Source organism: Saprolegnia diclina, assembly GCF_000281045.1.
Source record: "Saprolegnia diclina VS20 unplaced genomic scaffold supercont1.67, whole genome shotgun sequence".
NCBI lineage: Eukaryota > Oomycota > Saprolegniomycetes > Saprolegniales > Saprolegniaceae > Saprolegnia > Saprolegnia diclina.
Window position 1 is genome coordinate 34,758 of NW_008246134.1, and position 21,809 is coordinate 56,566.

General features: G+C 58.8%; 11 protein-coding genes across 13 annotated transcripts; 5 read left to right on the plus strand and 6 right to left on the minus strand.

Annotated features, from left to right (window-relative positions):
• Window positions 1-245: 245 nt before the first annotated feature.
• SDRG_14084 (hypothetical protein) lies at window positions 246-884 on the plus strand (the record flags this gene model as incomplete). The annotated part of the gene is made up of 3 exons (XM_008620188.1): window positions 246-388; window positions 437-518; window positions 570-884. The coding sequence occupies 3 exons, from the start codon at window positions 246-248 to the stop codon at window positions 882-884; spliced, it is 540 nt and encodes a 179-aa protein (XP_008618410.1).
• A 547-nt stretch (window positions 885-1,431) lies between these two features.
• Window positions 1,432-5,233, minus strand: SDRG_14085 (hypothetical protein). The gene is made up of 2 exons (XM_008620189.1): window positions 2,976-5,233; window positions 1,432-2,926 (listed from the first exon to the last, which is right to left on the minus strand). The coding sequence occupies exons 1-2, from the start codon at window positions 5,190-5,192 to the stop codon at window positions 1,493-1,495; spliced, it is 3,651 nt and encodes a 1,216-aa protein (XP_008618411.1). The 5' UTR covers window positions 5,193-5,233; the 3' UTR covers window positions 1,432-1,492.
• Window positions 5,234-5,707: 474 nt separating this feature from the next.
• On the minus strand, window positions 5,708-8,733 carry SDRG_14086 (hypothetical protein). Its single transcript, XM_008620190.1, has 3 exons — window positions 7,327-8,733; window positions 6,520-7,278; window positions 5,708-6,476 (listed from the first exon to the last, which is right to left on the minus strand). The coding sequence occupies exons 1-3, from the start codon at window positions 8,716-8,718 to the stop codon at window positions 5,823-5,825; spliced, it is 2,805 nt and encodes a 934-aa protein (XP_008618412.1). The 5' UTR covers window positions 8,719-8,733; the 3' UTR covers window positions 5,708-5,822.
• Window positions 8,734-9,755: 1,022 nt separating this feature from the next.
• On the plus strand, window positions 9,756-10,378 carry SDRG_14087 (hypothetical protein). The gene has a single exon (XM_008620191.1). It carries the CDS (start codon window positions 9,768-9,770, stop codon window positions 10,245-10,247), a length of 480 nt encoding a protein of 159 aa, XP_008618413.1. The 5' UTR covers window positions 9,756-9,767; the 3' UTR covers window positions 10,248-10,378.
• On the minus strand, window positions 10,291-11,567 carry SDRG_14088 (hypothetical protein; the record flags this gene model as incomplete). The annotated part of the gene is made up of 2 exons (XM_008620192.1): window positions 10,291-10,784; window positions 10,829-11,567. 2 exons carry the CDS (start codon window positions 11,565-11,567, stop codon window positions 10,291-10,293), a joined length of 1,233 nt encoding a protein of 410 aa, XP_008618414.1.
• A 162-nt stretch (window positions 11,568-11,729) lies between these two features.
• On the minus strand, window positions 11,730-12,779 carry SDRG_14089 (hypothetical protein; the record flags this gene model as incomplete). Its single annotated transcript, XM_008620193.1, has 3 exons — window positions 11,730-12,301; window positions 12,344-12,570; window positions 12,623-12,779. 3 exons carry the CDS (start codon window positions 12,777-12,779, stop codon window positions 11,810-11,812), a joined length of 876 nt encoding a protein of 291 aa, XP_008618415.1. The 3' UTR covers window positions 11,730-11,809.
• A 326-nt stretch (window positions 12,780-13,105) lies between these two features.
• Window positions 13,106-13,964, plus strand: SDRG_14090 (hypothetical protein; the record flags this gene model as incomplete). The annotated part of the gene is made up of 3 exons (XM_008620194.1): window positions 13,106-13,514; window positions 13,563-13,691; window positions 13,743-13,964. The coding sequence occupies 3 exons, from the start codon at window positions 13,106-13,108 to the stop codon at window positions 13,838-13,840; spliced, it is 636 nt and encodes a 211-aa protein (XP_008618416.1). The 3' UTR covers window positions 13,841-13,964.
• Window positions 13,965-14,354: 390 nt separating this feature from the next.
• Window positions 14,355-15,258, plus strand: SDRG_14091 (BUD32 protein kinase). Its single transcript, XM_008620195.1, has 4 exons — window positions 14,355-14,435; window positions 14,478-14,876; window positions 14,926-15,039; window positions 15,084-15,258. Exons 1-4 carry the CDS (start codon window positions 14,388-14,390, stop codon window positions 15,192-15,194), a joined length of 672 nt encoding a protein of 223 aa, XP_008618417.1. The 5' UTR covers window positions 14,355-14,387; the 3' UTR covers window positions 15,195-15,258.
• A 135-nt stretch (window positions 15,259-15,393) lies between these two features.
• On the minus strand, window positions 15,394-16,073 carry SDRG_14092. Of its 2 annotated transcripts, none has more exons than XM_008620196.1 (3): window positions 16,006-16,073; window positions 15,733-15,954; window positions 15,394-15,621 (listed from the first exon to the last, which is right to left on the minus strand). In XM_008620196.1, exons 1-3 carry the CDS (start codon window positions 16,006-16,008, stop codon window positions 15,499-15,501), a joined length of 348 nt encoding a protein of 115 aa, XP_008618418.1. In that variant the 5' UTR covers window positions 16,009-16,073; the 3' UTR covers window positions 15,394-15,498. The 2 variants fall into 2 exon arrangements, with proteins under 2 accessions (XP_008618418.1, XP_008618419.1); XM_008620197.1 differs by having other exon boundaries at window positions 15,700-15,954.
• A 583-nt stretch (window positions 16,074-16,656) lies between these two features.
• On the plus strand, window positions 16,657-19,305 carry SDRG_14093 (the record flags this gene model as incomplete). Of its 2 annotated transcripts, XM_008620199.1 has the most annotated exons (8): window positions 16,657-16,703; window positions 16,755-16,929; window positions 16,977-17,089; window positions 17,136-17,190; window positions 17,241-17,281; window positions 17,331-17,399; window positions 17,453-18,182; window positions 18,229-19,305. In XM_008620199.1, the coding sequence occupies exons 1-7, from the start codon at window positions 16,671-16,673 to the stop codon at window positions 17,828-17,830; spliced, it is 864 nt and encodes a 287-aa protein (XP_008618421.1). In that variant the 5' UTR covers window positions 16,657-16,670. The 2 variants fall into 2 exon arrangements, with proteins under 2 accessions (XP_008618421.1, XP_008618420.1); XM_008620198.1 differs by lacking the exons at window positions 16,657-16,703; window positions 18,229-19,305 and having other exon boundaries at window positions 16,824-16,929; window positions 17,453-17,830.
• SDRG_14094 (hypothetical protein) lies at window positions 17,863-21,640 on the minus strand (the record flags this gene model as incomplete). Its single annotated transcript, XM_008620200.1, has 17 exons — window positions 17,863-17,985; window positions 18,030-18,149; window positions 18,191-18,454; window positions 18,506-19,071; window positions 19,117-19,260; window positions 19,309-19,585; window positions 19,634-19,764; window positions 19,809-20,010; window positions 20,061-20,173; window positions 20,225-20,311; window positions 20,381-20,557; window positions 20,604-20,847; window positions 20,891-20,995; window positions 21,039-21,164; window positions 21,213-21,332; window positions 21,380-21,520; window positions 21,569-21,640. The coding sequence occupies 17 exons, from the start codon at window positions 21,638-21,640 to the stop codon at window positions 17,863-17,865; spliced, it is 3,012 nt and encodes a 1,003-aa protein (XP_008618422.1).
• Between the last annotated feature and the right edge of the window lie 169 nt (window positions 21,641-21,809).

Consider the following 21,809-nt stretch of genomic DNA (forward strand, 5'->3'; position numbering starts at 1 on the left):
AGCAAATTCTACACATATGATCCTTGACGAATCCGGTGAAAGCTGTTGGTGTCACTGTTGGTGACGCGTGTTTGAACCTTCTGCCTGCCTCTCATCCCAAAAGAATGCCATTCACTTCAACAACGAAGTATGGTGAGGATGGCGAGTCGCTTTGTCTCAAAGCCAAAGAAAAGGCTTTGCAAGTGTGATGGGCCGCGACTGTCGCGCATGATCCTGCTACCAACTCACTCTAGATTTTGCCGACGATGACGCAGCAACTGCCCGTGGTTTTTGCCTACAACGCTGCCTTAGCAGTGTCGTCGGGCTCCTGTCGACTTGGTGTCACGACAACGACCAAACGCGATCGCTACGTCATCTGGCTCGAGGCCAAGGCGTCCAAGCACCAATGGTACGTCCCCCTGGCGTATGTCCGCCGTGCAGTTAATCACGTGAGGAGGCAATGTTGTGTGTCGGACATGACGCAGCACGCGCCACCAAACGTCGTGCTGCCCATGCACGCCGTCATGGCGGCGTTCAAGGTACCTCATTGCATGCATTTCTTGTCTCGGTCAAAAACACTTGGCTTGTAGCGCGCAGTTGAGGCGCCGTCGTCGCGTGAGACGCTGAACATGGGAACGCCGGATGCTGCGGACGCAAAAGACGGTCACCTTCAGCTCATTCTGCACATGTCACTCATGGTCGAGCTCGAGTTGGACTTTACGTTTGATATGGCGCCATTGACGGTCGAGGCGGTTGAGATTCTGGCTGCCAAGATCCGCGACGTGGAAGACACGATTGCAGTTACCAACCAAAAGCTGTCGGCGCTCGAGAAGCGCCTGAACGAGGCGTCACCCACTTGGGCGCCATTCTGCGGTGGGGACTCCAAGAAGGCTGCTGAACCCTAATGCAAACTGTGGCTTCTACCAAGAGTACATAAATACCATTATGTACTCTTGCTTCTGCCCAGCTGCAACAGGTCCCTTGCGGGGTGAGCTGGTAGGAACTTTTGTATTGAATGCGAAGCGTTGATTAACGGTATTGCGACGACGGCGCTTGCTGCAGTCTTCGCGCGCTTGTGCAATCGCACCTAACTGGAAAGTTGCGCGAATTTCGGTTAAGTACGCAGGCGCACTTCAGCGCAATTGTAATACTTTAATCAAGTATAACGTCCGGGGATGTGACAGCACTTAACGGGAACTATATAATCGCACTTTACGGGACAGGTTTCGCGCGATGCGATTGGCTTAGACCAATGAAACGCTGGGTATCTCGATCCAGGGGTAAATAATAGTTGTGTTGTGCACCCCTGTCTCGATCCAAGGTTTCAAATTTCGAGATGCGAAAATCAATTCGCGTTGCTGCTCTCCCGAACCCAACCCGAATGTTCCCAGGCAGAAATTTCCTTTTCGACTCTCGTACAACTTGTACCGGTAGAATAAGGTTAGGAATCGATAGTAGTAGATCAACAGCCCATTTAACTGAGAAAAATTAGAAAACTATTGACGACAAATCGCTAAATCAACGGATTGCGCAGACCTTGGCGAGCCCGCAGCGCCAGTTCGGCGTACGTCGCTACGGTCGGCAAGCCAATCGTCCCGTCGCGCAACAAGACGGCCGCCGACGGCTCCAGCAGCACGATATTGACGGGCTTGTCGCCGCCGACGCAACTGTAGACCATGTAGAGCTCGATGGGCCGCAGTGAGCGCAAAAATTGCCACCACCAACTCACCACCATCGGCGCCGATGCTGTCGACACACTCGCCTGCCACGTCTCGAGTGGCACCGGGAACGCCGTCATCGTATGCAGCAAGACGCTGACCTCGAGCGCGTGCCAGCCCACGAGAAGGTCGCCAACCACGTACCGAAAGCCTTTTCGAAACAGCGTGGCCGCCGCGTCCGACGTTGCCACGGGACTCCAGTACACAAAGCCACCGCGAGGCGACGGACTCGGGCCCGTCGCGGCGCGGCCAAACAGAAACTGCTGCAACAACGGCAGCGGCAGTCGAGGTGACGAGATCGTTTGGCGCATAACGACCATGTGGCCGAGAAGAAGCCCGAGTGCCACCAAGTTGAGTGAATCGACGTCGCCCGTAGCAAACCCAGCTTGGAGCTCGAGCCAGAGATCGTTGCACGTTGCTGCCTCCTTCGTACTGCGCACCGTCTTGTCATCGTGGAAGAGGAAATCGATCGGCTGGCGCCAGTCGCTGATCGTCTTGACTTGATTTGCAAATGACGCCCACCACCGGTCCCGGGCGACGACGTGGACGACAGCGTTGGACGGTTTGATCGGCGAAGCATTCCGAACCGCCTCTTGGAGCTGCACGAGCTTGAGGTCGACGCATAGAACCGACCGGTACCGCTGAAAGAACCCACCTTTGGCCGCTTGCAAATCGCCCGCGACCAGCGAATTGAGAAACTCGCCGAGGGCCATGTCGTCCAGGAGCAGCCGCAAGACGACCGGCGGCTCGGCATTCTGCTGTTGACTCACATTGCACACATACTCGAGCTGCGGGAGCGGGTCCATCGCAAGCAGCGTCCGTACCATACTCGCTGTCGTGGCCATAGCGATCGGCCACAGCCCCGAGCCGGCCTGTGGCGTGCACAGAGGCACGTGGAGCTCCTGGAGCACGCCGACAGCGGCCTCGTCTTTGCGAAGGATCGCAGTCGCGTACAAGCTGGGCGTTGCGTGCACGACGCTGGTGGGCAGGTGGCGCAGGAGCGGCGCCTTGTGCGCCGTAATCAACCAGTGCACAGCCGTGTTCCCCTGGCTGTCGGTCGCCAACCAGTTGGGCTGCAGCCGCACGACAAAATCGATGTGGGCAGCGCTCACGTTCACGTGCTGGCACAGCAGCATGAGCGGCGTCGCCGCCAAGTTGAAGAGGTTCATTTGCACGGGCGGGAGCAGCGCCAAGAGCGTCGCAAAGTTGTCGGGCAGCGACACGCACAGCTAAACACGATACGTCATTGCATCGAGTACAAGATTTGATGCGACGTACGTAGTGTGCCCACGTGTTGCGCAAGTCGTCATAGATCGTTCGCAGGGGCGCAAAGCGCTGCAAAAGCGCCACGACAAAGCGCGGCGACTCTGCCATGTACAGCGCCATGGCCGACTGCCCCAGTATGTCCAGTCGGCAAAGCAGCGGCGGGCAGCGCGCAATGATCGACGTGACGACCCCAAGCTGCTTGGTCCCACAGGTCAAATTCAGTACATTGCGCTCAAAGTGGCTCACAAACGTCGGCCACGTCTCGGCCGGCAAGAGCGTCAAGAGGCGCAGCAGCGCCTGCATCGAGTCGGTTTTCGCTGCTATAAGAACGCACGTGTCGCCGTGCTGTACGTACGTCCAGTCGATCGAATACGATCTCGTCGCCAAGAGCGTCTCGAGCCAGACCACGTTGTTGGTCGCGCTCGCCTGCCAGACTGCGCTTTGGAACACTTGCGCCGACACACCCACTGGTAGTGGCACGCATTGCGCGCAATAGACCGTGGTCGGTGGCACGCACATGCGGTGCATCCACGCACCACACGATGGCGCGCGGCAGACGAGGAACGACGAGGCGTACGGGCGGATCGGGTTCGAGTTGCCGCACGGACACGCCCAGCGCGGCGCCGGTCGCGGCAGGGGCTGAAAGAACGCCATTTTGCGCTGCGTCGTCGTCGTCGGCGCGTCATCGCTGTTGGCAGGTAATGACGATACGCTTGGTGGTGTCGGTGCAATGCATGGAATCGCCGTCGGGCTGGCCGCGTCCGGGACCACGTCGGGGGCCAACGTCATCGTCGCCAAGGATCCTGGTGCCGCGTCTTTTGGCGGAGGGCATGCGTTCGATGGCACGGGTGCGACGTCTGCAACTACTGGTTGACTCATGCCAGGCACCGCTGCCGTGGGCACAGGCGGTGCGACAGACGCCGTCTCGTCGTCGTCGTCATCGTCCAGGATGACATTGTGGTGCTTTCGGGTCGTCTTGACCACGAGGAGGTCGTCGTCGGGCGATACATGCGGTGGGTCCTCGGGTGGTGACATCGGCTTGCGCCGATGTCGTTTCTGCACGGGCGTCAACGCGTCGGTACCATTTTCATCGTCCGACGACGGCGCGCTGCATCCCGGCGACCACGACACCGACGACGGGGCGTTTGGTGACGGCGGTGCGTCATCCGCTTCCTTGTCCATGGCTGCACCGAGCTCCCCGGCCAGTCTGTCGTCCAGACCCACGTCTTGCGAGCTGTTGGTGGTCGCTGATGTCGTACTCGGAGGTTCAAGAGTGCTGTGGACGACCGCTGGCGAGTCCAGTAGGTCGACCACGAGCGGTGGCCGTTGCATTTGTGTGGTCTGCTCGTCCGGAGGCGGCGCCACGTCCGGCTCGGAGTCCGAGTCGAGCGAGATGATGACAATGTCGCTGGACGCACCCGGCACGAGCGACGCGAGGTTGATGCCTTGGGGCATGGGCGGTGCGCTCGGCTGTCGGCGCTTGACGCAGATACTCTCCAGTGTACGCCGACTCGCCGCTTGCTCTAACCGCCGTCGTTTGCGGCAGGTGCTGCTTTCGTCCGAGCTCGTGCTGGACACGTCGGCCCAACTGGATCGGCCCGCGGAAACGGCAGCAGCCTCCTGCTGACATGGCACTCGCTCGCCTTGCCGCGGCGACTCTTGCTCGACCAGTTGCGCCAACGCAGCGCGGTACTGGATGACGGCGGGGTTGGCTTCCCAGAGCGCAGTCTCGGTCTTGAAGAGATCCCACGAGGCGAGCTTGATCGCGTCGACGAGATGCCACGAGTGCGCCGTCGCCACGTACAGCTCCTGCGCCAGCGCTTTGCTAGAAAACGGCAGCGTCTCAACGTCTAGCCACGTGTTGGGACCAGACGACCAGCGCGCGCGGACGAAGCGCCGAGGCCGTACCTGCGGTGCAATGAGCGGGACGAGCTCGATCAAGTCCAGCAGCTTGACCATGGCCCGCGTCTTGGACGTCTTCGCGTGGCTCGGGACATGCGCAGGGTCGTCGCACACGCCAAGCACTGTCTTGACGCGGTAGTTGCCGCTCGCATCCAGCACGAGGAAGCGGCGTGTGTACTTGAAGGGCGCGGTGGGGGCCTCCATGCGGAGCTGCGCTTCGAACATCGCAGGCTCCAACGTACGGAGCAGGAGGTCAGACGCAGGCGATGCGAAGACGTTGGCGTCGTCGGCCTCGATGGGCGGGAAGACCTCGACTCGTCGGTGCATGTCCCACTCGCTTGGACCGTCGCCGGCGACTTGCTTGGTCGGATTCTGTTGTCATTAAACGGGTTAAATACCACCGACATCCGTTTTATTGCGTTTTATTTCCTTCGCCAAAATCCGCTCGCGCACTACGCAGTCATACAGTATAACGCGTATGCTCCAGCGCTATGCGCTTATGCGACCCTATCCATGTATCGGATCGTGGCTGTGATGTGCTACGAGAGCTGCACAGCTACTCCATCCCCGTCGCTGCAACGTCAAGTTTAACCTCCCCGTCCAACGCGTTTTTCTCAACACGCCTGTGATTCGCTAAAATAGATATGCCCTCCCAGCCAATCCCATCACGCTGCCTATTATAAACCACCAATCACACACCAGCATGCTTCGCGCCGTTGACGCGCTTCAACGCGCCCTTGCTCACTCGCGAGCATGCAGCAGCATGGTCCAGTTGCTTCAAGACTTGCCCTAGCTCTCCATCTTCCTATATCCATCTACTATCCATATATCCATCTACCTATATCTATCCATCTACTATCCATCTATCCATCGATCGATGTATTGCTTCTAGTATCTCGCGCAACAAGTCACTCAATCCTTTGGGATATCCAAAGCAAAATCGATTGTCGGCGTCGCTTACGCTGCCCGGAGCGCAAGCGTCAACGCGCTCTTGAGGTCGCTTTCCGTTGCTATCTCTGCGCTCAGCTGCACCTCGCCCGGCCCCAGCGTGGTCGAGATCGTGTTGATGGCCAGCGTCCACGGACCGAGTCCGACGACGACTTGGAGCATGCCAAGCGCGTGCGTCGGCAGGGCATTTACCACGTGCCACCACATCTGGACCGTCTCGTTCGTCTGCGGGTCGACGCCCGGCTGGTGTCGCACCGTCGCCTGCCACGCTGCCACGTCCCGCGGCACGCGAAACAGCAGCACGTAGAGCTCGGGGGCGGTCCATCCGTCGAGCGCCGAGCCCAAGAGCCGGAAAAACGGCGTCCGAAAGGCGCTGGCGCCCGTCTCGAGCACGTGCCGATCCGCGCGGTGGGCGAGGTACGCCGTCGACGCCGCGTTCGGCTTGTGAACCAGGCATCGAAAGAGCTCCATCGACATCGTCGGCGTAGGTGGCAATGACTTTTGCATGCACACGAGGTGCCCGAGGACCTTCCCCAGCACGAGCATGGTCGCCGGGTGCAGCTCGTCGAGCACCCGCGCATTTAGCACCTGCGGCCAGAGCGTCGACCAAAACGCATCGTCCGACGACACGTAGCGGTCACTCGGTGTGCACAGCGTGATGGGCTAGACCATATGTCAATAGTAACGACTACGATCGGGCTCGTACCTCGCGCCAGTTGAAGTTGGCCTTGGACGCAGTCAGCAGCGCGGTCCAACACGACTCGTCGGGCTTGACCGTGATGGTGACACCGACCGTGCTCGTCGGCAGCGTCAAGACGGCTTCGAGCTGCAGCAGCTTGGCATCGAACGGCAGCAAGTGCCGGTACCGCACAAAAAACGGCGCCGACAACAGGCTCCGCTCGACCATGATGCTCTGGCCAATGTACGTTAGGATGCTCACGTCGCTCGCCATGCAGTCCACGAGGCGCTGCACCGCGTCCGGCGCCATCTCGGCCGCGTCGTGGACGTACTGCAGCTGGGCGCGCAGATGGCACTTGAGCAGCTGCAGCACAAACGCCGGTGTGGGCGCCGACAAGATGGGCCAGAGCTGGCTCGTGCCTTCGCGCTCGAGCAAGCGCTCGTTAAAGTGAACGAGGAGCATGGCCACCGCCTTGGTTTGGCCGTGCTGCATTGCACACGTAAAGATATCGGACGCCTCGAGCACGACTGAGCGCTCGATGTGCAAGATCAGGTCTCCGTGGCCGGCCATGAGCAAGTGGTGCAGCGGTCCATATCCTTTCTTGTCGGTGGAGCGCCACCAGTCTGTCGGGAGACTCAGCGCGCGCAAGTGCTGCGCCTTGAGGCGCGGGTGCTGACACGCCAGCATCACGGGTGTTTCGCCGTCGTCGTTCACATCGCTAAACGTGGCGTACGGCAGCACGTTGATGACGGCGGCAAAATCCGTCTCGGGGAGCGCGCGGCACAACTACAAATGTGATCTGTCAGCATGACATACCTGTCGTGTATGTCATACCACGTGCGCAATGCCATTGTTCTTCTCGTCCGGAATACGCAGCACACCGCTAAGGTCCTTGCGGAGCCGCAAAAAGTCGCGTGGCATCTCGCGCAAGAAGAGCTCCATGCACGACTGTTGAAATGCATCTGTCGAGAGCAAGAGCAGCGGCTGCTGCGACACAAGGTGCGCGACGACACGCGAGTGGCGCTGCGCAATCGCAATGTGCAGCGCGTTGCGGCCAATGTCGTCGACAAGCGAGCCCCACTCCGCCTTGGGGCTGCGCGTCAGGAGGTACTGAAGCGCATCGACTGCGCCGGCGTCCGCAGCTGCCAAAATGCACTGCTGCAGCACCGCTCCATCGAGGAGGACGTTCTCGGCTCGGAGCAAGTGCAATGCGTTCGACTGCGCGGCGAGGACAAGGTGGGCGGCGGTAAACGTGCGACGCGGTCGCGGCTCGCAGCGCGCGCAGTGACGCGTGGACGGGCTCGTGCACACAGTATGCATCGCACGACGGCAGTGCATGTTGGCGCAGACGTTCCAAAGCCCCGAGTAGCCGTCGTCGCTGTCGGTGACCAGGCCGCACGGACAGGCGACAGTCGTCGTGGGCGGCGACGCCAGTGCAACACCATACTTGGCCTTGAGGGCGAGCGTGCTCAAGGTGCACACAACATCGTCGACCACATCGGCGGCGGCGGCAGGGGTCGGCGGCGCCTGCTCGTGCTCGTGCTCGTGCTCGTCCATCGAGTCGTCCTCCGACTCGGTGTCGCCGGGAAGTGGCGGCTTCATGCGCTTGCTGTTCGTATCGTAAGGCGCGGCCGGGCGCTTGAGCGTCGCTTGCGTCTCGTCTGGCGGCTGCACCTTGATTGGTTGCGCGGTTTGCAGCCAGTTGGCAACGACCGGGTCGTCGAGCCAGAGGCGGTCTTCGGCCGCATAGGCCTCCCACGACGCCGGCAGGACCTTGTCGACGCGCAGCCACGAATTGATCGTCGCCACGTAGAGCTGCTGCAGCAAGTTGCGGTGCTCGTTACGGACGTCCGCTACGTGCATCCACGTGTCGCTCGACTTGTCGGCCCATTGCACCAGCACCATGTACCACTCGACACCTTTCCCGTCCGTCGACTTGCACTGGATCATGTCCACGAAGCGCAGAGGCACACGAAGCGCTGCGTCGCTTCGGGATCGGCTGCGCGGGTGCTCGCAGGATTCGGAGATCGCGTGCGTCCGAAGCCCGCTCGTCGTCATGACCAGGTACCGACGCGTGTATGTGAACGGAACGATTGGACTCTCGGTGACGAGGTCTGCATTGAAGTGCGCAGACGGCTGCATGCGCCGAAGGAGGTCGGCGTGGGCGTCGCTGCAGACCACGTCGTGCGCGAGCAGCGTCGGGTATTCCTTGGGCTTGTGTGCCATGGCTTGTTTGGCCAGCTGCAACAATGCCATCCTTTGGCCAAGCTATATGCACGCAACGTTTCACATACCAATCTTGGGTATAAATCCACCGAGCGTTGAAAACGGGGCGTATCAGGACTAAAAACACCGCGTTTTCAGAGTTTAACCGACGTTGCGACAGGAGTTCGGCGGCTTTGTCGACCCGATAGCGTTCCAAATCGAAAGCGCTTAAACTTTGCGAAGAGGTAGATACCGTCTTAGGGAGCCGAATGAGCTACGTAACGTTGGCAGGCGGCGCGTACAGAGTGAGCAATCACCACTTTTGTTATTTTTGGTATGTACCACATATACATCTAGATACGGCATTCGCCAAAACTAAATTGAAGACGAGCACACATCGTTATCGGACGACGTCGCGCTAGTCGCCGTTGGAACATTCGACGGCGCTGAAGCGGAATGAAATTCGACGCGAGCTGGGTCCAACGGCCGCTCACAGCACGTCACCAACCCTACACGCTGTTATCCAGCGGATCCAGCGGCGATCACCGAGCATTGCCGGGTAGCAGCACTTCATTCAACCTTAAAGCCGTGTGGTGCAATGTAAGCGATGTCGTCTACCAGCATCTACCACTGGTAAATGCTGGTAGACGTCATCGCTATAGCCTATCGCGCTAGCCAGAACGTCCTGCCATTACGATTCTTGTTGGCGCGCTCAGCGGTACCGCAGCATTTCTCACCGCTGACACTTCAAGTCGCATTACGTAGGATGTCAATCAACAAGCTTAGCCACCCGCTATCCTATATCGGGGGCGGTGCGAATCAAGAGACCAACTCACCAGGATTACCTTTGGTTTACTTTCTTCTTGGTCTACCTCTCACCGTCTATCTCACCTAATCGGTGACGCAATGATGCTTCGCACGTATACCTCTCTCGCTCCCCGCGGCAGCTTAAGATCGCTCAACTGAACCTGCCACAAAATGGCGCCGACACGTAGTGGCAGAGTGGCAGGAATTCCGGATAATACGCGTTGTATCCGGTAATCGGCCAGAATTGCACTTGCGTGGCGGAAATGAACGCATTGGGGCGCAACCACGCGATCGACACGGAGGACGCGGCCGAGCTCATCCTGGGCGAAGACTTCCAGGGCGAGACGTGCTTGTCGAACGCCGAAGTCGCCGTCATCCTCGAGAAGCAAAAGTCCGACTACGAGAGCCAAGAGAAGACGCTCACCAACGTCTTCCAGAAGACGTACTCGTACGTCCAGCGCTTCTCCGGGACGAAGGACCCGGTCTCGAACCAAGCGTCCGTGACCGAGCTCCGCGAAGCGCTCATCACGTACGAGTTCTCGCGCGAGCACCCGGACGACCCGTCGCAGACGGTCGAGATCCGCCTCGAAGAGTTTGAGATTGCTTGCCTCTCGAACCTCAACCCGGAAGAGCCCGAAGAGGCCATGGCGCTCATTCCGTCGCTCCAGAAGCGCTTTACCGAAGATGACATTGAAGAAATCCTCTCGATCATTGCGCGAACGACCGCGCGCATGCATGCCTAAGCCGTTGTTTCATCCGCTTCGTCTTCTTCTTCTTCGTTGCCGTCTACCAGCCGACGTCGAGCGTCGAAGCGACCGAGACGTCCTCGTCGCGCATGTCCTTGGCCTTGACCATCGTCACAAAGAGTCGCACGAACTTGCGCGTGATCGGCTGCACGCACACATGGAGCGGGGCCAAGCACGGGTGCGTCGGGAGCTGGTCGTTGTACGCGCCATTCGGGTCGGTCTTGCACGCGAGCACGTACACGAGGCGGCCATTGCGGACCAGCCGGGCGGCGGCCCACTGCAGCAAGTCTGTGAGCACCGAGCTCGGAGCGTAGAGCTCGAACGGCTTCTTTGATGCATTCGCCGAGCATTTTCGGGCGCCCGCGCGGAGGCCATAGGGCGGGTCACACACGATCGCGTCCCAGAATGGCTTGGGGCACAGCACGCGCTGGCTTAGATCCCACTGCACAAAGTCGGGGCACGGGAGGTCGTACTGTTCAAAGTTGCTCGCAATCGTCGCATTGTCGTTCCGAAAGAGCCCTTGCATTTCGATATCTAGATACACATCGAGGCGAATGAGAGAGAGAGGCCGGGCGTACCGCCGCCGATGCACATGGCGCCAAACTGCGCGCACGCGACAAGGACGCTCGCGGTGCCCACGAATGGATCGCAGACGATCGTGCCAGGACCTACCTTGGCGAGGTTGGCCATGACCAGCGACAGCTCGTGGTCCATGGTCGTCGGCCCAATGAACTTGCGCTTCTTGATCTTGTGCTTGTCGACAAAGTCCCGGCCCACGAGGCGGATGATGGCGAGGGATCTCGCAAAGAAGACGCGGCGCACGTGGGTCGCGTTGAGCCCGACGCCTTTTTCTTCGAGGAGCCAGTACGTCCGCGACGGCTGCTTGAGCTGGATGTCGCCGAGCAGCGGAATCGCGTCCGTGACCTCATGGCGCCGCTTGTTCTGCTCGTCGAGTGGCAATCGCTGCCCAAAGCAGTCGACTTGGAGGCTCCACGTCGTGTCGTCGTCGAGCTGCGCGTCCGCGCGGTCGGCCGCCGGCAGCGCGGCAATCTTGGCGCGCAGGCTCTCGTACAAGTCATGCTCGCCCTCGGCGTGCGTGATGTACGCGTAGATGCCCTTGATGAGCGCGCAGCGGGCGGCGACGCGCTTCGCCACGTCGTCGGACGGGAGGGTGATGAAGAGGAACGGCGAGTCGGTCGTCGGCACGTCGTAGCAGGCGCGGACATCGTCGACGCCGGCAAGTCCCAGGACCGCGTCAAGCTCGGGCAGCCGAAAGTCCAAGTATCGATGGACAAAGTAGATCACGTAGACCGGCATGGTCCTGGCTTCCTGGACGAGATTGCACCTGCCAATGCTTCCGGATACATTCGCGCGACTATCCGGATACACGACCCGGCGACATCGGCCAAATTGATGCACACGGCCGACAGAGTGGTGGCGACTATGGTTCCGGGTATTCCGCAAACGCCAGGACGAGACTGTCATGAAAATACCGATAAGCCGAGCAATAAGTTACTGTACAGTTTCCTAGTCGTCTTAGACGATGGCGAAGAGAGGGTCTACGTAGGGCTCGGAAAGACGTGCTGGGCGAACTTGGGCATGGCCCGCTTGGCGAGCGACGACGTTGAGGACTTGACGTGCGTGTCATCGACTCGATTGGGCAAAACCGACTCGGTGAGCGGTATCTCGACGAGATCGACGTTCGTCCGTGGTGGTGCGACGCGTGGCGCCGGCGGTGGTATCATACGGTGGGCCCATGGCACTGGCGGCGCGCGTGCCTCCATAAGCTCTTTCTCAAGGTGCGCAATGTCTTGGCGCAAGCTCGCGAGTACGTCTCTATGTTTTGAATGCTGCGCGACGTGCTCCTCGATGGCCACTTGGTGGAGGTGCTTTTGGTGCACGACATCGGCTTCCAGGTCCATGCGCCGATCCTTCTCGAGCTGCAGCACCTGCTGCAACTGGGCTCTCTCTTGCGCCCACTGCGCTTCAAGTCGCTCGTGCTGCTCCTGCCGTCGTTGCAGCTCGCGAAGCTCTTGCTCGAGGCGGTGGACCTGCGTTTGGTTGTATTAGACAACCCGGGGCACAGAATGTACGTTGGTCTCTTGCTGGCGTAGCGCCCGCGCCATGTCGTTTGAAGAGTCCTCGGTCCTTGCGTTTGACTGCTGGAGCTGCGCCAACTCAAAAGTGACGTCCATTGTGGTTTGCTGGCTCGCTTGCAATGTCTGCCGCATCGTCGCCAGCGCCATGGTCGTGGCCACATGGTCGTCATGAACGCGATCATAGGCAGTCTTCCAATGCACGCTCTCGGTCGTCTTTTCATCTACGCATTTAAGCCTAGTTAGCTAAGAAAGATCATGCTGGTAGGCTGGCACCGAGCGCATCTTGCAAGTCCTTGATGTGGTCTGCCAGCACTTGTATGTCAGCTTCAAGCGCCTCAATCGTTGCTGCTTCTGGTGTGTCATCGGCCATCTTCTCGTGTGAGCAGTCGTTGCGCTGGTTGGTCGATGTTCCTTGGACTCGGCCGCTCATCGACGACGACCGTGTCGTGCCTGTTTGGGATCCTCCGTAACCGGATGCCGGTTAAACCTAACTTCGGCATATGCCGAATTGTTCATTGCGGCGCTACATTGACTTGATCATGGCAGCGGCCCAGCTGCAAATACCGGCAATCGTCGTAGGAATGAGCCAGCGCACTAGACTCTCGGGTTGGGCTACTGACAGCGTCTGGGGAACGTGGGGTCGCTGGCCATCGCGTTGCCAACCACTGCGTGTGTTGAAGTTGGGTAGCAGATATCGAGTGTCAAAGGTTTATCCGGCGTCCGACATCAATTGCTGGGGTCACCAAATATTTTGTGATGTTTTGCGTCCGTCGCGCAGCGCAGCGTGTGCAGCAGGCGTCGGCCCGCGCCTTCTCGTCAGCGCCCAAGCCGCAAGGTCCGTGGCAGGCGTACCTTGCGCTTCTCGAGCGCTCGCCGCTGCCGACCAAGGTCGTGACCAGCGCCGGCATCGCAGGCCTCGGCGACATCACGTGCCAAACAGTCTTTGAAGATCACCCGTTCGACGCCAAGCGCTTTGCCATCTTCACGACGCTAGGCGGCGTCTACATTGCGCCGACGTTGCACGTGTGGTACGGCTTTCTCAACCGCGCGATCGCCGGTACAGCCAAGACGGCGGTCGCGAAGCGCCTTGTGCTCGACCAATTTGTGTTTGCACCGACGTTCATGGCGTCGTTCTTTGCTGTTCTCACGGCGACCAACGACTCGGGTTCACATATCCATTGCCACTGCATGGTATCTCACGCGTCCATGCTAGAGGTCCCTCTCGCAGATCGCATTCGCTCCAAGATCTCGACCGATTGGTGGGACGCTGTCAAGACCAACTGGGTCGTGTGGATCCCAGCGCAGTTTTGCAACTTTGGGCTCGTCCCACCGCCGCTCCAAGGTACACAACACAAAATGTCGATAGAAAAAGAGTGCGGACCGTCCACTGTAGTGCTCTTCTCGAACGTCGTCGGGCTTTTCTGGAACGGGTACATGTCGTACATCAGCTACAAGCCGGCGCCGAAGGAGATCGCTGACGAAACCAAGTGAAGACAGCGCGAGTCGTCGTGCTAGGAGGTGTTACGTACTAGTATACATCAAAGTGCTAGCAAGTCTCGCCGTGCCAGTCATTGAGGGTCTCTAAAAGTGATGGATGGAGCGATATTTGATGGAATGAGGCGCGAAATGATGTCGCATGGACCATGCCCGTTGATGTATTACCCGATAAAATTACATTGATATCGAAACACACATTGCCGGATCAGTCTATCGACAAAGTTGGTACTAACTGGCGGCTACCTTTGGCTCAGTGCACCAACTCGCTCGACGACACGATCGGCTTCACCACATGTATCGCTCGTTGAGAGCCTAAACGACTGTCCAGCTACAGTAGCTGTGTTGGTTTCGACTAGCTTCTTGTGTCCATACGGCTCATATCGTTGCCCCTGAGCCGGCAGTTGGAGCGCCAGGAACGCCACACTCGCCTCCGCACAGTGCGCCACGTCACGACCTGCGAATTGGGTGTTTCTATCCTGTCAACCGGACTGGAATGTGTATCCGGATGGCGCGATCCCAGGAGCAAGTTTTGTGGTTGGCCATGGCGTCGACAAGCGAGATGGAAGTCCTCAGCCAGGGCGCGGAAGCGGTAAGCATATACCACTAGCCATGCATCTCATCGCCTAAGTAGATCGTATATGGTACGACCTTTGCTGGCCGACCATGCGTCATCAAGGAGCGCGTCGTCAAGGCCTACCGGCTGCCGCAGCTGGACAAGAAGCTCAGCCACCGCCGCCTCGTGCAGGAAGCCCGTTGCAACATGAAGTGTCGCAAGGCCGGCGTCGACACGCCTTGCATCCTTCTCATCGACGAGACCAAAGGCCGCCTCTTCATGGAGCGCATCATCGGGCTCAGCGTCAAGCAATGGCTCTTCAACATGTACGACGCTGCAACGCAGACGTACGCGCCGGCAGCCAAGGAGCTCGCGTACCAGATCGGCGTCGCCATTGCCCGCATGCACGACGCCGACATTGTCCATGGCGATCTCACGACCTCCAACTTGATGAAGAAGGACGACACCACGACCATCGTACGCCTCCCTCGACACCATTCCATACCGACGATGCTGCTGCATGTAGACGGTGATTGACTTTGGCCTCGCCAATTCGCAGCCGCTGCCCGAAGACAAGGCCGTCGACCTCTACGTGATGGAGCGCGCGTTCCAGAGCACGCATGTGCAGTCGGACGATTTGGTACTTTGACGATGTCTCGTGTTGCAGTACCTCATGCTGCCTAGGTGGCCGAGATCCTGCGTGCGTACAAGGCCAAGTCGCGCCGCGCCGACACGGTGTTTCATAAATTATACCTCGTGCGCTCGCGTGGGCGCAAGCGAACGATGGTGGGGTAGTCGCATCCAGTCGGAATGCGCAGTCGATCGCTTGTATCAACATGCATCTTACCTTCGTACGTTCCGCGTCGCCTTTATGCAGCAAGGTAGACGTCAGGGCCTATCTACAGTATGGGCTGTGATAACGCAGTATGCGAGATGGGTATGCGTTGCCGGCCGAGCTGGATCGGACCACCTGTTTCCGTGGATCGCGCGGGAGTATGTGGATGGCGAAAAGACGGAAGAGAACGTCCGACGATGCGCGCTGCTCGTATAACTGCACCACACGGTGCGTCGTGGGACTTAGTACATGCAACCTGGCGATTTATTTCTTCTGCTTCTTTGCCGGGCGAGCCTCTTCTTCATCCTCATCGTCGTCATCTTCGGCTTCGTCGTCATCGTCGTCGCCACCAGCGTCGCCTTCAAAGTCCTCGTCGTTCTCATCGTCCTATAGAGCGCAACGGATGAGCTACATGATCTTTGCCAACACACAAACGCCTGGGCGGGTCCGAGGTCTCGCGACTACCTCGAATTCTGTATACAGATAGGATAAACCGACCTCTTCTTCGGCATCTTCAGCACCTTCTTCTTCATGCGTATCGTCGTCTTCCTCGTCGTCGCCGCCCTCTTGGTCCTCGGCCGAGTCGTCGGCCGGCTCGTCGTCGCCATCTTCGTCTTCCACACTGTCGTCGCCGGCGTCCTCAACATCATCTTCCTCTTCCTCGGCATCGACATCTTCCTCGACGTGCTTCGGGGCCTTGGCAGGGCTCTTCTTTGTGCTCTAGCATTCCATCATGAAGACCATGGACTTCGCGGCAAAGCTTCCTCGTACCATGCTTGACGACGCGTCGGACCTTGCGCTCACGGGGCTGATTTGCTTATGGAGCTCGTCGCGGTCCGTTTTTCGAATCTGCGGTCGCAAAACAAACGTACGTATTGCTACTGTACGATGTAATGTACGTTTACATTTGCTTCTTGTATTGAAATCGCAATCCCTTCGTACATACAATAAGTACGCTCATGTACGAGCGGGAATAGGGGTTTGTGGCCAGCACTTGAAGTTTGTATGGGGCGTGTGTTCGGGGGGGAGCCACAGGTTGAAGGGGTGGGAGCGCCGGCTGGAATTAAAATATCTTGCTGTTTGTATTGCAGGGTCGGTTCGAGAAACTATTTTTAGACGGTCGCGGTATCGGTATACAAACCGCAAGTCCAATTGGCGAATGCACGTTGGGGTCCCACAGGCCGCCACGTGGGGGGTGCTCCTGCGCGTAAGCCACGCTGGACGCATGCGCGTCATATCCTAGTTCAAGGACGCTGTGTAAGGACAAGTCCGATTTCAAACGCGCGAGATTCATTTTGATGGGTACTCGGGGCACGCATGTGTCCGGTTAAAGATCGACCGGATAAAGATTGGATACTCCCGGATACAGAGTACGGATAATCCGATTTGTTTTCCGGACGTGGTCGCCCAGTTTTGAAGACCCGCGAAGCCGGCCCATGGAGTGGCAGATCCCGACGATCCGCGCGCTGGTAGACATGGATCAAGCGCTTCAAGGAGGCTCATCGCCATGGAGCATGTAGAAGCGGCAGTCGCAGGTAGACGAAGCGCAGCGTATCCTCGAGAGGATAGCATCCTACGTGCTTCCGATCATGACCAAGCGCCAGTACCGCGTGCAGCAGCTCCTCGAGTTCTTCCCAAAGAATGCCAACTTGCTCGGGATGAACGTCAACCATGGATGGAAGATCTACGTGCGCCGTACGATACATGGTCTTGGTCCGCATATGGCTCATGCTGCTGGCTAGTGCGTCCGGCGGAGCGGCCCACGAGCTTCCTGCCGTTCGAGCACCTTCTCGGGACGATGCTCCACGAACTTGTGCACATGAAGATCGGACCTCACAACGCAGCCTTCTACAAGGTAGCTCTTCTACGCATTGCTCTACGATCGACTTCCTGTGCTCTAGCTTCTGGACGAGCTGACGTCGGAGATGGAATCCCTCATGGCCCAAGGACTCATCGGTAAGTTTCTCCACCTCGGCCAGTCGATGTCCATCCTCGATGCTCTGCAGGTATCACTGGCGCGCAGTTCCAAAACGCTGGCCAAGGACATGTATGGCACCCGTCACACTACCGCGGAATCGTCTGATCGCTCCTTCCAGGCGCTTGGCGGCGCCAACGCGAGAAACGTTGCCAAGGCCGCCGCCGACGCTGCGATACAGCGCATGCGGGTACGCTCGCTCGGACGTCGTCTCTGTCGATAACACAGTATACGTGTACATAGCACCAAGCGCTTGTGGGCGCCAACGGCTCGTGTCGTCTCGGCGGCGATGCGTCGGCCACAGCGGCGAGCTTGACCCCTGCGATGCTCCGACAGAAAGCACTCAAGGCCGCCGAGCGACGACGACACGACCAACTAACCTGCGGTACGCACGACGAGCCCAGTCGTCAGATTGGAGAGGCCGCGCCCGAGCCGTACGACGGGTGGAGCTGTGACCAGTGCACGTTTCTCAACGACGAGCGGCAGTCGGTCTGCGCCATGTGCGGTGCCGGTACCAAGAAGCGCAAGCGCTCAATGGGGGCGGTCGTGAACCTCGCCGCGTCGCCACCGCGGCCACCTCGGCAACCGCCCGGTGCCCCTACTGTCATCGACCTAACGTGACTAAAAACACACAACCATCGCTTGGCATTCGCTTAGAGCTCGTTGCTGAAGCGAGGCACGCCGCTCGGGCGGCGGTCCACGGCCGCCTCCGACTTGAAGATGCCTTTTCCAAAGTACTCTGCAATCGTGTTGAAGCCGTCGGCCGCCGTCTCGAGCTACACATGCCCATGAGATCTCTACAATCACCGACACGACGTACTTGGTTGAAAAACTGCTCGTGGTTGCCAGCCTTGACTTCGAGCGACTGCTTCAAGCTCAACAAGTGGCGGTGCTCGGGCGCACACGTGATACACTCGCGCTCCGTCTCGGAAATGCAATTCTACGACACGTTCGTCCAAGATTGTCGATGCAAGTACGTACTTGGTGGAACGAGTGGCCGCACATGAAATGCACCACAGGTAGATCCAAGTCGTGGCTGCAGAGGTCGCACTTGGTGGCTTGGAAGACCATCGCCTTGGACGAGAGACCGGCCATTTGCGTGCGCATCTTGGCCGTGTCTTGCTTGTACTTTTTGATCTCGTCGCTGTCGGCGTCAATGTGCGCCTGGTCCTTCTTGAGCTGGCTCACGACGTACGGCCGCACGACCGAGAGCGGCATCTCGCGCGATTGGCTCAAGATCGACACCTACAGCCCACACGTATCAACTTGATAGCTCGATACTATAATGCGACGCACCACTTGAAGCGGCGGAATCTGCAACGTCGGCGTCACGTCCACGAGCGCGAGCAGCTGCTTGAGCTCGCTCCACTCGTCCGTCGAGCGCACCGACGAGCCTTTGGGATACGGTCCGCGCTCGGCAAAGTACCGCAGCGCCAGCAGCCAGAGATTGCTGTCGGTTTGCTGCTTGACGAGCTCGAGCACAGCCGCGTCTTCGCCCTCTTCCATGTGGTGCTGCAGGAGCATGTGGTACATGTGCAGCTTCTGGTACAGATACCGCTTGCCCTGCTTGAGCCCGTGCATCTGCATCAAAATGAGCGCGTGGTCTTCGTCGTACTTGACGCGCGGGTTGTCGAGGAGCGAGAGGACCGCGGCTTCGGTCGTCACGGGCGACGGCGCTTCGTGCACTTCCGGCTCTTCGCTGTCGTCGTCCTTGGGCACGTCGCGCTTGTGCGTGTCGTTGAGGACCATCTCGAGCAGCGTGTTGCCAATCGACGTGTTGCTGACGCTTTCGACTTGGACAATGTACTCGAGAAACTCGCGAAGTTGCGTGCGGTGCGACACAAAGAGGTGCAAAAAGTCACCTAGACACGCCACCTTAGCTCTCGCCACCATGCTCGTCGCCGTACCAGGGTCCGACTTGGCGTTGGTCGTAGCCGAGAAGCGACCCGTGCACAGCTGCTGGAGAAGCTCTGTCGTCGGGCCCGGGAGATGCGTCACAAGCGTGCGGCCATATTTGCGCAGATTCATATCGGCCTCGGCAAACGACAGTCCTATCGGTCGCTTTATAAACATGTCGCATAGTCTTTTCGAGAACGTACCGCGAATGTAGTCGAGGGCATCGGCGACACGGGCGTGCTCGGCGTCGCTGAGGGTATCCGAGATGCGGTCGAGTTGGATCTTGAGGTACCACGAGTGCTCGGCGTGCTTTCTCGCGAGCGCGAGCGCGTGCTGCGGGTAGTTTTCACGCAAGACCGTCAGCGCCGTCTCGACGTCGAACGTGAGCGCTTGCGGCGTGCCTTCCTTGGCGTTGCTGCCATCGTCGTCAATGAGCAGGAACGCATCGAGCTTCTTGACGTCCTTGAGCTTGGTGTAGCACTATATCAATCTTTCAAATCGTCAACGTGTCAAGGCCATCAGACGCACGTTGAGGAGGAGCGTCGTGTGTTCGGCGGTCGCAAAGGCCTTGGTGTGCAGCGTCTCGAGGTACGTCGTGAGGTTGTGGATGCGCTGCGCGTCCAAGAAGCGGCGAATCACGTACGACGGCTCGACGTGTCCTAACCCATGTCTCTCGCAATTACACGAGACAGCGGTTATCTACCGATCGTGCGCGCATACTGGCGCAAGCTGCCGTCGTAGTCGCCCTTGTTGTAGAGGAAGTCGCCATACATGCGGAAGATGTCCATGATGCTCGAGAGGTCGTAATTCGAGCTAAACGCAAGCGAAATCGCGATCGGGTACAGGTTCTTGTCAAAGAGAATGCTGAGCTTGGACGCCGTGTCCTTCTCGCTCAACCGGTAGACCTAACGCCATCAATTCGCCACAAATTTTGAGAAAACTAAAGTCGCCATACCGAGCCAAACGACGTGACGACAAAGACGGCGCCAAATTCGCTCACAACGTGCCGAATCTCTTCGACTTCTTCGTACCCAAAGCGCGTAGCGACCACGTTCCGGGACGACGCGCCTACATGCCAACGTCCAAGCTCAGAAAACGAACACGACGATAGCTGTGTACCCGGCAGCGCCTTGGCCGTGTTGGTGAGGATCCAGTTGAACGCAATGCACTTGTTTTGGAGATCGTAAATGTTGAGCTGGTTGCGACCTACATAAAAAAATTGCCATAAAAAATTCGGAAAATTTCCTGAAATATGGTGAAAAATGGTGACAATACCGCGCGAATCGGCGTGCGCGACAAGCAAATAGTGCTTGAAGAACCCAAGGTACTTTTTGTCGCCTTCGAAACCAAAGCACCCAGTGCGGTCCTCGGGCGTGTAAAAGTACACGGCGTCCGTCTGGCCCATGCACATGTCGCCGTCGTCGTTGACGCAGCCGCAGTGCAGCGCGACGCCTGCACAAGCCGATGAGATCCCACAAACCAGCGGTATAAGTCGCACCGCGCTCGTCGAGCACGACGGATCGGGGCATGAGGCTGTTCTTGGACTTGACGTCGTCGCAGTGGTAGCACGTGAGACCGCGCTTCGTGGCCGCGTACAAGTAGAGCGCGTTCTCTGTCGACGTCTTGCCCGGGCCGGCCGCGGGCTTGGGTTTCATGGCAAAGCTCAGGTTCGTCACAGGCGAGTTGATGGCCGACTGCAACAGCAATGGCGGGCCACCACCCGACATGCCCGGCGCACGACGCTACATGCATGTCGTTGTAGGTGAATGCGGTGCACAGTCGTACCTTCATTTCGCTCCGGAACAAGATGATGGCGCCATTGCTCAGGCCTACGGCGATCTGCGACGCGTCTTCCGAGACGGCAAAGGCCGTGACGGCTTCCTCGGGAAACTACATAGTCCATGAGAGGCGATGGATCATGGATGTTGGCGACCTTGGCAAAGATCTTGAGCTGCAAAATGAGCTTGGGTTTGCCTTCGCGATCCTGCTGGTCCGTGCGCCACATCTTGACGAGCGCCGTGCTGTTCTGGACGCTGCCCGTCGACGTGTACATTTGTTGCTGTCCATCATGGCGCATGAGTTGGCGTCGATGCCATGAATCATGTACCTCGTCTGTCTGCGCCTGCGTGCGGTTGGCCTCTGCGACGGCTTTGGACGACTGGATCAAGTCGGGGTCGCGCGGATCCTTGCCGTCGCCGATCGAGACCAAGACGTTGGTCTTTTTCATCTGCCCACGACGCCATGAGGCCAGGATCGTGCGAGACGCGAGCGTACCATGACGACGTGCGAGACAAAGTGGTCGTGGGCGCGGAACGCACGCGTCTCGAGCTGGCGGTTGGCCATGTGGATCTGGCCTTGGGCGTCGCCGACGATCAAGAGACCGCGGTTGCCGCTCATGCACGTCACGTCGACGCCCTACGCATGGTTGGCCTCGTCGTCTTGGCGGCGATAGGACGCATGTACCCGCAGCCAGTTGCCATTGCCGTCCTTGAGGAGGTCGCGGTCAAAGAAGTTGAATCGCCGCCACTGCGCCATGCTGCGGCCGAAGGAAGGAGCTGACTTGTGCTTGCGAAATGCTCGGCTCGCAACCAGACTTGATGTTTGTATCGGGCAATAACCTGTAATAATACATATGTTTGGGTATACATTTTGAAGGTGTTTTCGGATATGGCAACTTCAATGCGCCAGCTCGTGCATCATACAG

Coding starts and splice junctions, on each gene's coding strand:
- SDRG_14085 (XM_008620189.1), bottom strand. CDS start 5,192: ATGCACCGACGAGTCGAGGTCTTCCCGCCCATCGAGGCCGACGACGCC. Junction 2,927..2,975: donor GCAACACGTGGGCACACTAC/GTACGTCGCATC, acceptor TATCGTGTTTAG/CTGTGCGTGTCGCTGCCCGA.
- SDRG_14086 (XM_008620190.1), bottom strand. CDS start 8,718: ATGGCACACAAGCCCAAGGAATACCCGACGCTGCTCGCGCACGACGTG. Junction 7,279..7,326: donor ACAATGGCATTGCGCACGTG/GTATGACATACA, acceptor TCACATTTGTAG/TTGTGCCGCGCGCTCCCCGA. Junction 6,477..6,519: donor CCAACTTCAACTGGCGCGAG/GTACGAGCCCGA, acceptor CATATGGTCTAG/CCCATCACGCTGTGCACACC.
- SDRG_14087 (XM_008620191.1), top strand. CDS start 9,768: ATGAACGCATTGGGGCGCAACCACGCGATCGACACGGAGGACGCGGCC.
- SDRG_14091 (XM_008620195.1), top strand. CDS start 14,388: ATGGCGTCGACAAGCGAGATGGAAGTCCTCAGCCAGGGCGCGGAAGCG. Junction 14,436..14,477: donor TCAGCCAGGGCGCGGAAGCG/GTAAGCATATAC, acceptor TCGCCTAAGTAG/ATCGTATATGGTACGACCTT. Junction 15,040..15,083: donor ATGTGCAGTCGGACGATTTG/GTACTTTGACGA, acceptor CATGCTGCCTAG/GTGGCCGAGATCCTGCGTGC.
- SDRG_14092 (XM_008620197.1), bottom strand. Junction 15,622..15,699: donor ATCTGTATACAGAATTCGAG/GTAGTCGCGAGA, acceptor TGCGCTCTATAG/GACGATGAGAACGACGAGGA.